This window comes from Mixophyes fleayi, chromosome 7 (assembly GCF_038048845.1).
Source record: "Mixophyes fleayi isolate aMixFle1 chromosome 7, aMixFle1.hap1, whole genome shotgun sequence".
Classification (NCBI taxonomy): domain Eukaryota; kingdom Metazoa; phylum Chordata; class Amphibia; order Anura; family Limnodynastidae; genus Mixophyes; species Mixophyes fleayi.
The window spans coordinates 127,469,349-127,482,839 of record NC_134408.1 but is presented as its reverse complement, the minus strand read 5'-3'; the positions used below and the strand labels follow the sequence as shown (position 1 = coordinate 127,482,839).

Here is a 13,491-nt window from a genome sequence, read left to right as displayed (position 1 = left end):
TCATTTCTAATTAAAAATGAAATGCAGTTTCTCTCTTTGGCAGAGGAATCAGATTAAAGACATAGATTTATAGCCATTTATAAAATGATCTATGGAGACAAGAAGCATGGTTAGTTTTCCAGTGATGGATGAAAGGGAAAAAGGAGAGATTCTGGTCATCCGTCTAGTTGTGAGCCATCGTAACTGGCTACGACACACGTTACAACAGTTCCAATCTTAGTTAAACTTCAGTCAAACAGACGCATTTTTGTTCACTGTCCAAATATATACTTAATACTTGTGCGTGGTCTCTGGCAGATCCAGTTACTATAAACAAAATATGGAGAATTAAGTAACGTTAAGTGTGTCAAAAAAATTGGACCCACAAAGGGGATAGAAGGGAAGAAGATCAGGGGGGTCTAGCCCAAAAGCAGGATGGACCCTCCAAAACAGAACATTTAGGTAGTATGATATTGCATGGGTATTGTTACGTGCCGCAGCGCTGTCCATACCCGCCTCGGCTTGCTCTCCTCTGCCCCTGGAGTCCCGGCTGTCTCCTTGAAGACCGGGATGTCACCTCCGACCCGACCGTTGCTAGGGCAACGACCAGAAGCCACGCTGTCAGACCGCTGCATCCTGGCGGGGAAATTAGCCTCCTTGGGCTGATTAGATTAGGCTGGGCTGCTCTGCTACCATTGGCTGCTCTGGGTATTTAAGGCAGGGAGGACTGGGCCTCCCTGCCACTTATAGCGTTTCCAGTTCTGTGCTGTTGCTGACCTGCTGTTGGATTCCTGTCTGCCTGATCTTCCGTTGTAACCTTTGTCTGTATCTTGGACTTTGCCTGTGACCCTGACCTTTTGGCTTGTATGCTGGACTTCGCTGTTTCGCCTGTGACCCTGACCTCTGCCTGGATATCGATTTGCCTCTCTGCTGTGGAACTCTGACCTCGGCCTGCCACTGACCATCCACTCCAGTCTGGGCTTGCGCCTCCGGTTCCATCTGCGCTACGGCCATCATTGATGAACTTTTACTACTCTTGTTAGGGAATTTAGATTGTAAGCTCCAATGGGGCAGGGACTGATGTGAGTGAGTTCTCTGTACAGCGCAGCGGAATTAGTGGCGCTATATGAATAGTTGCTGATGATGATGATGAGTACCCCCACGTGCTTTTTAATCAAGTCTAATACTGCCCATAATGTATATCTGCAAAAGTATAAAAATTGCTGATTAAATTTAAAAGAATGAACAGGAAGAAATAAAATCAAGGAAGAAATAAAAATAGCTTAAAAACTTGGTTCTTGGAGACAGTATTCATTGTATAGAAGTACAGAATAAAAAGGTTATCACAGACACATTGGGAGCGAATCTGAGAGGAGCACTTTATTATCAGAAAGATTTTTTATACAGTTATGTTCTGGGTAAATATATTTTAAAAGCTTTTAACTATGAACATTACTGTTCTTGTAGCGTCTCTTTTTTTCAGGTATAGGGGAGATGAGTGTAATGTGTAAATCAGATCTGCCTACGTGTAATGTGAAACACAATAAAATATTGAAGCAGAAAGTACAGAACAAAACACTAGTATATACTATAACAAAGAGCCTGCAAATGCCACTAATAAATGTGTAATAAATGTACAGTGCCCCATTTTTACACTACCACCATTTAAAATGCTACCCACCCTTACCACCAGGTGTATTATTTGCACAAAAAGTAAATTAAAGTGTGGCTAAAAACGCTCCCTTTTGAGTGTTTTTCTGTAAGTGCAAAATATTACTTGCCAAGGGTCCGGTGATCTATTCAGTACAACTCTCGCTACATCCTGCCGCTTCCAGCTGCGCAACATCGCACGCATTTGGCCCTTCCTCTCCCAAGATACCACTAAAGCTCTTGTCCACTCTCTTATTATCTCCCGCTTGGACTACTGCAACCTCCTCCTTACTGGCCTTCCCCGCTCTCTTCTTGCTCCCCTTCGCTCCGTACTCTATGCAGCCGCTCGGCTCATTTTCCTTTCTCGCCGCTCCTCTTCTGTCTCCCCCCTTTACCAATCCCTTCCCTGGCTCCCCATCGCCTACATAATCGTGTTCAAACTCCTTACACTTACTTTCAAGGCCCTCTCCAACTCCAATGCTCCCTACATCTCCAACCTTATCTCCATTCACGCTCCATCCCGCCCTCTGCGTTCGGCCAATGACCGTCGCCTCTCTTCCCCCCTGGTTACCTCCTCCCATGCTCGCATCCAAGACTTCTCCCGTGCTGCCCCCCTCCAGTGGAATCAGCTCCCCCGCTCCATCAGAACTTCCCCCAACTTGCCCAGCTTCAAGCGGGCCTTAAAAACCCACCTCTTCCTCAAAGCCTTCCAGTACCCCACTTAACTGCCCTCCTTCCAGTCTCCCACCCACCCCCCTTCTGTCCCCCTCCTACCTCCCTCCTCATTGTTTTTATCTCCCCCCCTCCGTCCCTGCCTCCCCTCTCCCCCTTTCCTCCTCCCTCCCTTGCGTATCTGTCCGTCCACCCTCCCCTTAGATTGTACGCTCCTTCGAGCAGGGCCTCCTCTCCTCCTGTTCTCCACCACCTTAACTCTGCTCTCCAGCTCCTTGTCTCTTCTGGGAGGTCCTTCTGCCCCTCTTCCCCTCTCGCTACCCGATGGGGGCCCTCACCTTTCATCTAGCTGTACCTTGAGCTTCTGAGTTACTGTGCTTCTTGTTAACTGTACTGTGCTGTCTTACCCTGTACCGTATTTCTGTCTGTCCCTGTACAGCGCTACTGATACCTAGTGGCGCCTTATAAATAAAAAATAATAATAATAATAATAATAATAATAATACCACAGCTGCCGCAGTCAGAGGAGGCTGTCCTTGATGAGGGCAGGCTGTCCTTGATGAGGGGAGACTGTCCTTGATCAGGGGAGGCTGTCCTTGATCAGGGGTGGCTGTCCTTGATGAGGGGAGGCTGTCCTTGATCGGTGTGGCTGTCCTTGATCAGGGGAGGCTGTCCTTGGTCAGGGGAGGCTGTCCTTGATCAGGGGAGGCTGTCCTTGATCAGGGGTGGCTGTCCTTGATCGGGGTGGCTGTGCTTGATCAGGGGTGGCTGTCCTTGATCGAGGGGGGCTATCCTTGATCAAGGGTGGCTATCCTTGATCAGGGGAGGCTGTCCTTGATCAGGGGTGGCTGTCCTTGATCAGGGGAGGCTGTCCTTGATCAGGGGTGGCTGTCCTTGATCAGGGGAGGCTGTCCTTGATCAGGAGTGGCTGTCCTTGATCAGGGGTGGCTGTCCTTGATCAGGGGAGGCTGTCCTTGGTCAGGGGAGGCTGTCCTTGATCAGGGGAGGCTGTCCTTGATCAGGGGTGGCTGTCCTTGATCGGGGTGGCTGTGCTTGATCAGGGGTGGCTGTCCTTGATCGAGGGGGGCTATCCTTGATCAAGGGTGGCTATCCTTGATCAGGGGAGGCTGTCCTTGATCAGGGGTGGCTGTCCTTGATCAGGGGAGGCTGTCCTTGATCAGGGGTGGCTGTCCTTGATCAGGGGAGGCTGTCCTTGATCAGGAGTGGCTGTCCTTGATCAGGGGTGGCTGTCCTTGATCAGGGGAGGCTGTCCTTGATCAGGGGTGGCTATCCTTGATAAAATGCTGCCTGTATGAGGAAAACTTGTCTTGGTAGAAGCTAGTAGAGCACCTCTACGCCGTGGCATTACCTTTCTAGCCGTACTGTTTTTATGTCCATTGAAAACATGCTGACGGCTGGAGCAAGGATAGCCTCTCCTAACTGGGGCAGTCAGTTATGGTGAATGCTCGTTCATCAGTAAGTAATAATAACTCTACCTAAAGCTGAGTTTTCATTTTTGGGTGGAATTATGCTTTAAATCCTTTATATGTCACTAACTTTATTTTGCCACCATTGTTGTAACAACAGTTTTGGCCCATGCTTTAAGCTAACATTATAAGAGAACGTTCTATATAACGGCATACATTATATTATCTTCCACTAGATTGTAAGCAGAGCTCTCCCTACCCTTTGTTTTTACGTCGGCACTTATTTTGTCTACCTTAGATTTTCCCTGTTTTATGTCCTGTTTTCCCCACTGGTTGACAATATGACACCCTACAAATTAGCTATAATAATAATAATAATAATGTTAAGGATAATATCATGTCCAGCTTTAGATTGACGAGTCATAGGTCAAAGTCAAATATGATTTCTGACTTTCTCAGGGTGATGTTATACACATTGTGATATTAGATTACATCTAAGTCTGTGAATGATACAAATTAATTTTCCTATTGACCTGTTAACACACATGGTTCCTCAATGTAGCACATGGCTTGGAACCGTATTAAATGGTTATCGGGTGGTTTGGGTCCTAACGTAGAAAGTAAAGGAAAGAAAATTAATATAAAAAGCAGCGCTGGCCTTTACTGCGTATATTAATAGTTAAAATATGAGCTGGATCCACTTAAACGCTCATTGTGCACCAAATGTATTATATACATCTACCAAAACAAAAGATGAATAATAAAATTAATATGTTTAGAGGTACGTAAAATGCAATAAGTATATTCAAAATTCGAATTCAAACAATTTCATATGATAACAGCAGACCTCTGGCCACGTCTAAGTTGTAGTTTGAGTTGCACATGTTTTAAAATACGTGGCCTAACTTGAAATATCAAACCGAAAGACAATTTTCCAGCTGTACGTTTACGCTTGTTCGGGCTGCAAGATTGCAGTAAAGTCTAAGTCAGTCATTAGCGGTTATCACACTGTGAACTTTAATGGAAGATTGGAGCCAAGCCATGAAATATTATCCAAAAGATGCAGAGAAATTATTTACACAAAACCTTGCCCTTCCATGCAAAACATGTATTTAGTATACAACGTTGTTTTTAGGTTCTTTTGGGACAGGATTTACATATAGCATATTTGTGTGTATATTTTATGTATATATCAAAATGTGATGTGATGACAAAAATCAAATGTGATTGACCCGGATTTTCATTGCATTACAATTAGTGATTTTATTTCATGTTTGTGTTTCTTGATGTCATTTGCTTAACTTTTAGCCGAGATTTGTTTATACTTAATCAAAGAAGAGAGATCTAGCCCTTTATTATGTTTCCTGGGTTGAATAGTACTGTACAGTATTGTACCTCTTGTGTGTCCTTCTCTGCTGCTCAAGATACAGAAATTTAATTAAATTACTTTTGTTTTCCTTTATCTTGATAATAAAACCTGCAAAGAGCTGTCATCAAACACTGGGGCCGGATGATTAAAAATAGGATATGGCCTTGTGGTGCTGTGTATTTCGATGGTGTTGGTGGCAAGCAAGCTTTTTTGGCTGACATTATAAGGTTATCCAACTGGGATTTATCTGCTTGTTGACAGTTTTAATATATTTTGGAAAGGAAAAGCATTTTCCATGAATTCCAGGCATGAATAAGCCATTGTCCGTGAGCTATGTACAGTCTAGATACATATTAGAATTGGACAAGTAGAATGGAGAGAATGTTTTCATAACTAATATATTTGCATTAAGGTATTTCATTTATATTTATATAAAAGACTGGTTAAAGGAATTGAACATATCATCCACAGATAAAGTTACTATATGACTATATCTTTGTGTATTTTCATATGGGTTGTTGCGGTGATAATGAAAATGATACTTGGTATACAGGAAAAGAGTAGAACCTGGAGAGGTTCAAAAGAACACTGGCCGACCTGAATTGTTGTCGATGCTGTTGATTGGACGGCTGCTGTGGCTTGTCCAATCAGCTGTAGTGATAACCCACTGAGTGTGGCCTGGGTACTTTCAGATTTCTCTCCAGTGTTCTATCTGGCTGTCTGGAGAGGCAGCTAGATAGTAGCACAGGTGAGTAGCTCCTGAACTGCAGGGATATTTTATCTGATTGTCCAGAACGTAATCAATATGCCTGTGTTGGAATGCTTGTATTACCTGTTGCCTCTTTGTACATGTAAATATAATATTTGTTCTCTTGTAGGATTTCTGCATCATGTTTCTTCATCATCTTGCAACAATATCTCTCATTACATTCTCATATGTAAACAACATGGTACGAGTAGGTACCTTGGTGATGTGCCTTCATGACATGGCGGATGTTCTTCTAGAGGTAAGGCTCTTGGTTCCCCAGGGAGTGGTGTATTCCATTTCCTTTTGTTATCATGTTTTAGGTTGATAAGTAGGATGACTATGTGGCATGAAGTCCCCCAATGTAAACGTGCCACACATTGCTTTGTTTTTGCTGCCAAACGAAGTATAGGAACCAATTTTATCTAAATATGTTAATGTAGGTGAATCCGCAGTCAGATTTTTAGGTAAATAGGCATAAGTTAAATTGCAAAAAGAAAGCTGGGAGACACAGCAGCACTTTCCATTTTTGAGAGAGAATCTTTTAGTAAACTATAAGGTGGTCTTAACCTATATTTTGTGGCAGATTTAGATTCAATGGCTACACATCTAATAAGCCGTTTGGACTTAAAGGAGTCCAGGGAAATTAAGCTTTTTAGGGCCCATACATGGGCAGATCTGTCCTGCTTGAAGACAGTGCCCAGCAGGCTAGTCCATCTCCAGTTTGGCTACATGAACACAACATCTGAATCCTATGGGCATAGTTAGTGCAGTTGGACACTGACTCCACAGACAGCCAGAGTGAGCTCACTGTCTAGCTCCACTTTCTGAAAGATCCTGTTCTCAATATTGGTTATTATCGGTCATTGTTTGGTCTACGTCCAACATTCCTCTGCAAAAACAAATGACAAAATTGGCCATCCGCCCACTTTACACCCTTGTTCCACCCATATACGTATTTGACAACTGTAGACCAAATCGTTTAAGCCCACCAGTTTCATACCTTAAAAATCCAGACTTTCTGGGGTGTTTTTTAGGCTAAAATATGCTCGTCTGACTGTCAGAATTACACTGTGTATGGGCATCTAGAAGTCTCTTCTTCAGTTAAAGTTCATTAAATGTACCTTCATAAGCTATTTTTATTTCTTCCTTGATTTTATTTCTTCCTGTTCATTCTTTTAAATTTAATCAGCCATTTTTATACTTTTGCAGATATACATTATGGGCAGTATTAGACTGGATTAAAAAGCACGTGGGGGTACTCATCATCATCATCACCATTTATTTATATGGCACCACTGATTCAGCAGCGCTGTACAGAGAACTCATTGACAACAGTCCCTGCCCCATTGGAGCTTACAGTCTAAATTCCCTAACAGACACACACAGAGACAGAGAGAGAGAGAGAGAGAGACTAGGGTTAATTTTGATAGCAGTCAATTAACCTACTATTATGTTTTTGGAATGTGGGAGGAAACCGGAGCACCAGAGGAAACCCACGCAAACACGGGGAGAACATACAAACTCCACATAGATAAGGCCATGGTCGGGAATCAAACTCATGACCATAGTACTGTGAGGCAGAAGTGTTAACCACTAAGTCACTGTGCTGCCCCCATCTAATTACCTTATCTAATTCAATTAGAGACTCAAGGGTTTATTTATAAAACAAAAAAACAGTAGAGGAGTACAAAAGCAGTTTCTTCCTGCTTTGTGATGTCATGCATCTATTTTGGTGTACCTGCGCCTATTTTTAGACACGCACAAAGATTAGCTTGGCAAGATGGAGTTTATCAGCTCCATATGCTGGGCAGGGCTTGCAGAACATCAGGAGATTTGACTGCTTCATTTTAAACATGGAATAGCCACAACTAAGTGCCTACTTCTGTGCGTGAATATAAAGATTACATTTTGTTCAGTGGGACAAGATGTTCTTTTGAGCTTTAAATATGTGGAAATTGTGGATTTTTTTGGCTTTTCCAACTTAGCAATAGAGCACAGATCTTTTTTAGTTACGCTACTCTCATATGGAGGCAATCTAACAAAGGTCAATACTTTTTTATGGGCTAACGTTTGCAACTTCTAATAGCATTAATTAGCGGAAGTGCATTTATATGCACACATAAACAAAATGAAAAGTTGTAAATAATTAAGGAGATGTTTAGTAGAAGGCATTATGTGTTGATGTTTTTACATCGGACATGCACATTTCATCCACAGACCGAAAAGCACCTAAACAGATGAATATTAATAATCAGCAATGGTCCTGTAGACAAGGTGCAACAGAGCATAAAATAATGTACTGCTCCACTGCGTTGGTTCTGGTTGTAAATCACTCCTGAAATTTCTTGGAAATCCTTACAAATGTAACAAGGGTAGGACTAGGCTGCATTATAGTTCTGCCTTTTAATAGTAAAACCCCCAAGAGCTTATTCCAGGGGGTATATTTGCTAAACTGCGGGTTTGAAAAAATAGGGATGTTGCCTATAGCAACCAATCAGATTCTAGCTGTCAGTTTGTAGGATGCATTAAATAAATGACAGCTAGAATCTGATTGGTTGCTATAGGCAACATCTCTACTTTTTCAAACCCGCAGTTTAGTAAATGTACCCCCAGGAGGGCTTTGACGTCAGGGGGTTGGGGTAAAGGTCATAATTGTGGGCCTACATAAACCTTTACAAACAGTGAGGAGGAGGAGAAGACAACAGTACTAAACAAACTAGAATGATGAAGACATCACACTCATCCTACATCAGTATTACAGTCTGTGCCTTAGAGGACCCTGCTCCTTTCATTATCTAACTAAGTGATGGGCAATCTGATTTATCTCTTTAGTGTGTGGTTTCTTGCTTGTTTCCATTCCCCTCCTCACCTTATAACATTGCCCCTATCACGTGCAGCCCTGCCCTCAATAGCATAATCACAGAAGGCGGTTCTGTCACTGGCTTCCACGGGATCGGCACTCTCACTGGTTTATTCTGTACTGTTTTCAACATTCCGTTGATAGGATTGGCTAAAAAAAAACTGGGGCATCTTGGGCAAGCAGGGGTTAAAGGTTAAATAACATAAGTTGCTTTGACCTAAGTTAAACAAACCTTGCATTTTTTTTTCTTATTTATACTTTTGATTTTCTTAACTTGACCCAGGAGGTCTTAGTATCATACCATTATCTAACATAGAGGAAACTCGAGACAAGGGGTCTATCTTTTTATATTGTTTAGGATACCTGGGGGTTGAATTAAAGGCTTTTTTAAGATCTCTGCCTTTGAGGCTCCATTCCTATGAAGTAACTTTGGGCCCAGACAAACGTTCCCTTTGCATACCTCCAAACTGTCCCAGTTCCTGTAGGTTTACGGTGATTATGAAATGAGCAATTATTACGAACAAAATGTAACACAGACCGGCTGTCATAACTCCTCTTCCTCAATTGCAAGAGAAAATACAAGCACCACATCGCTATTGTATTTAGCCACTGCCGATACATTCCGAAATCTTCCCTCATGCTGTGCCTGACTTTGAACAAAAGAAAAAAAATGAAATCTCTGAGGTGGAAATGTCTGTTTTAATTTTCATCCGCAAAAACAATTTGCAGGATGGAAATAAATATGTCAGTGGCTGATAACATGTCTCAGCTTTCAGTCAGTTTACAATTTCTGTTCTTTTATGTCCTAGGCAGCCAAAATGGCAAATTATTCCAAGTGTCAAAAACTGTGCGACCTCCTGTTTGTTGTGTTTGCGCTGGTATTCGTGATGGCCAGACTTGGTCTGTTCCCTTTATGGTAAGTAATTAGGACATTCAACAAAATGACTTGTTTTGAGAAATAATTATAGTTTTCTAAGCTTGTTAAATGACTTCTTTTTCTGATGCTATCATTTATTTTCCTGATTTGTGTGTGTTACTTTGATTTGCTGATATATCGTTGCTGTTTTTATTAACTGTAAAATATTTTGATGCAAGAGGAATTGCAGAGGATGAAACCGGTATAATCTAATTACCAGTGACGTCCTCAGATTTGTAAGTGCATTGTTAGATTAACCTAAAACCAACGTTTTTCAAATGCAAAAAAAGAAAGTGGTAAAATCTCATCCATTGTACTCTTAACATCATTCATCACAGCATCCAATGTCTATGGTCCTCTTTTCTCCATTGACGTGACCTGTTTCTGTTTTGTTTTATTCTTGGAGCAAAAGGATTTTTAATCATACTTGCCAACTCTCCCGGAATGTCCAGGAGACTCCCGAAATTCCGGTTGGTCTCACGAACTCCCGGGAAAGCTGGCAAATCTCCCACATCCCGCAATTGTGGGGCCAAAATGACGCGATTCACCGTGCCCCGCCCCCTCCCGCCCTCTAGAAACGCCCCTCTCCCGGATGCAACTTGCCAAAGGTAGGCAAGTATGTTTTTAATGCAACATTTTAATTTTTTTTTTTATAAATAACAAAATACCAATCTATTTTAAATCTATATATTTATGTATTTATTCATTTTCACGTAGTGGAAATGAAAACCCAAATCGTGGCTGTCAGCTTCACTACACATGCACAAGCCGCCTCTTACGTGTGCTCAGCCGCAGAGACTGGCCCGGTTAACCGAGAGTGCTGACTATTGTACAGTAATAGAGAGAACTGAGTGTATGGTAATGCACTAAATAATAGCCTTGGATTAATAGAAGTGTTTATATGTACTAAACCAGTCTCACATGCTTTCTGTCCCATACCTTTTATGACAACTGATATACTGAAAAATGATAGGGAGGAAGGCAGGTTATCGCTCTTGATTCCTTCTCTGTATTGCCTAGAGAAAGATGTGGGAAGTTCAGAAGCCTGTCTGAATGATTGACTTGCAGTCTCATATGTAACACAAATGCTTTGTACAGATTAAAACATATGCATATTGTTCATAACCAGTGTTCTCCTGAATTTAAAGGGAAAAAGTGACCTTTTTAGATTGCATGTTTGTTTGGGCAGAATGGAAAATCGAAGAAAAATTAGACCACACTTAGGCCACGCCTTGGTGCACCAACGTCAAGCTGTTCTCCCTTGAAACCACACCCCTGGAAGGCAATGCCAGTTATGGTAGGCCACACCCATTTTGCCACCAAAAATGTTGAGACTACTGCAAAGTGTGCTTTAAACAAACTAGACCCTGCACTGTAATCACTGAACACTCTGATGAGACCTATATGTCCCAGAAAGAACTCCCCCGTACCTAATCTGAGGAAGATGGAAGGAGTTGATCAGTATATACCATGCTTATTGAACACATTATGGTATACAGACATGATAATGCAAGGAGTGAGCATACTGTTTGATGAGCACAGATAAGAGAAGACAATCACTCACCCTTTGCACAATTATCTGCACTCTACCTTCCTATAACTGTCCACGTTCTCCTGGCATTTGCTCTGAACTTTCCATACACCTAATTTGTTCTGGACAAAATGACTAGAGAATGCGAATTACAGGGTAAGAAGAGAAAAGATCAGTAAGGTTTTGTTTTTAGCTTTGTGGCTCTTTAAAAAATCACCATCCCAGTCAACCAAGTTCAATATTACTTCCATGATCAGTTCCAGTTCCGCTAGTTAATTTGCATACTGTTTAAATTCTACTGTTGAAGTTGTGTCTCCCAGATTCCTTCCTTTCTTTAAAAATTCCCTGTTCACTGGCATATATGACGATGATGGTTGATGCTTTGAATTTTCGCTTCATTGTCAGTCAGTGCTGTTTAAGTGTCAGGAGAGCATAATCTAACATTGTATCTCTCACAATTACATTCTGATCGGTTCTGACTTCACTGTCTTGAACGAGACATATACAAAACACTTTAGACTTTCACAGTCTCTTTAAATAAAACAGTTGGCATTTGAAAATGTCATTAGCAGTCCTGAGTCATGCACAATCCTGTAGTTTAGGTGCATTGCTATTATCTAATGGAGGGCAGGCATTATTATTTGTCATAAGTAGTAATATTGCAGAATACTTTTCTATATTCATACATGCAGTGTGGGAATATGGGTCTATTATTCCCTAGGATTGTGTGCCTTGGTAGTTAGGGCTTAGGGTATTGAACAACTGCAATTATATTATATTAGCTTTTTTAGAAATACAGTTTGACTGTGCTTTGCTGTGTCCATTATCGTTTCAGAATATGCATCCATGCTGAACCCTTGAGATTTACTTATCTGACCAAAAGCACAGAGGAGGATTGTTTTTTAAGTAAAACCACAATTTGACATTAAAAGTTTTCTCCACAAAAAGTGAACAATGTAATTTATGAACTATGCCACAGTTGCCTATTCTCCCAGAATATCCGGGAGGCTCACAACTTTTTGGGAGGTCTCCCGGACCCCCGGGAGAACTGGGCAACCTCACACTTCCTGCCATCTTCGTTGGTGAATTGGGTGGGGGTGGGGCTAAACGCATCATCATGACACCGCCCCTTTTTGTGATAGGCCGATATTGATGACGTTTGTCAGAGGGCGGGACTAACGACACAATTTGCATGGCCACGCCCTCACGACGGAGCCCGATTCCGGAGATCATGCTGCCAAAGTTGGCTTGTATGAACTATTTAATGAATAGGAGTACTCCCCTCAGGCTTCATCACACTTTGTTCATGCCCTGGTGGCCCTCAGCACTTGGGGTGTCTGTGTCCTCCCTCTGTAGCTGCCAGTGATGTGAGCAGTTTTCTACTGGTCCATTTTTATAATCTTTGCACTGCGTTGGTTTTTGCTAGAAATACCTTATCTTTATTTTGTACTCTAGCCACCCAAAATCTATGTTGTTTTTTTGCGACACCTAGGGCTCTCTTGGTACCATGGGCAAATATTTATTTTTTTAATTTCTGGTCATTATAAAGGGAGAACTGTCAAGGGCATACATGTCCACTTTCTGATGTTCCCCTATGTAAGATCCTGGAGTTGAGGTCAATTAACATTGGGCTGTGATGCTGTGAATCGCATCCTTTTGGTTCCGTGTCAGTAACGCATTTCTCCATAGGAGGTGGGGTCAAAATAATGCGATTCAAAGTAGGCGCGATCCTGGAGGGTGGCTCGAGGGTGATACCCAGATTTCAACAGTCTCCCAGATATTAGAAGACTGGTGAAGTATTGTCAGTGGCAACATAGAGAGACAAAACAGCTGGAGTATACTCCTGTAATCTCCAGAATCTTAGTAACATGCAGATTTTACATCTGTGTCGGTGAATGAGTTATTGTATCTATAGTACAGTTGAATAAATAACGTGATGTAAGAAACAACATGTTAATTGAACATGTTTCTGGGGACTTTGGGCCCTTTGTCAGGTATTTGAAAAAAGGGCTCAAAGGTCCGCAGTGTATATATATATATATATATATATATATATATATATATATATATATCTAATATATAAATGCTTAGTGGCGTCTGTCTGTCTGTCTGTCTGTGTGTGTGTGAAAAAAAAAAAAACAAGTTGCAGCGCCACCTGCTGGGCAGAGTTATACACTGACCTACTAAATTCTTAGTGTGTGTGGGGAAAAAAAAAATCAAAAAGGGCTGAAATTTGGTAGGGCTCAAACTCATTTTCGTGAGGTAATTTTACCTCATGAACACACATGTGTAGAGGCGTGCGTTAGTGTGTGTGTGTGTGTGTGGAAAAAACTATTTTC

General features: G+C 41.7%; 1 protein-coding gene across 2 annotated transcripts in view; it reads left to right on the top strand.

Annotated features, from left to right (window-relative positions):
• CERS6 (ceramide synthase 6) overlaps positions 1-13,491 on the top strand; it is a 171,053-nt gene that overhangs the window by 138,265 nt on the left and 19,297 nt on the right. For both annotated transcript variants that reach the window (XM_075180710.1, XM_075180709.1), the window contains exons 7-8: positions 5,976-6,104; positions 9,515-9,621. In XM_075180710.1, coding sequence (XP_075036811.1) covers positions 5,976-6,104; positions 9,515-9,621 — 236 coding nt within the window. The remainder of the gene's footprint in view (positions 1-5,975; positions 6,105-9,514; positions 9,622-13,491) is intronic.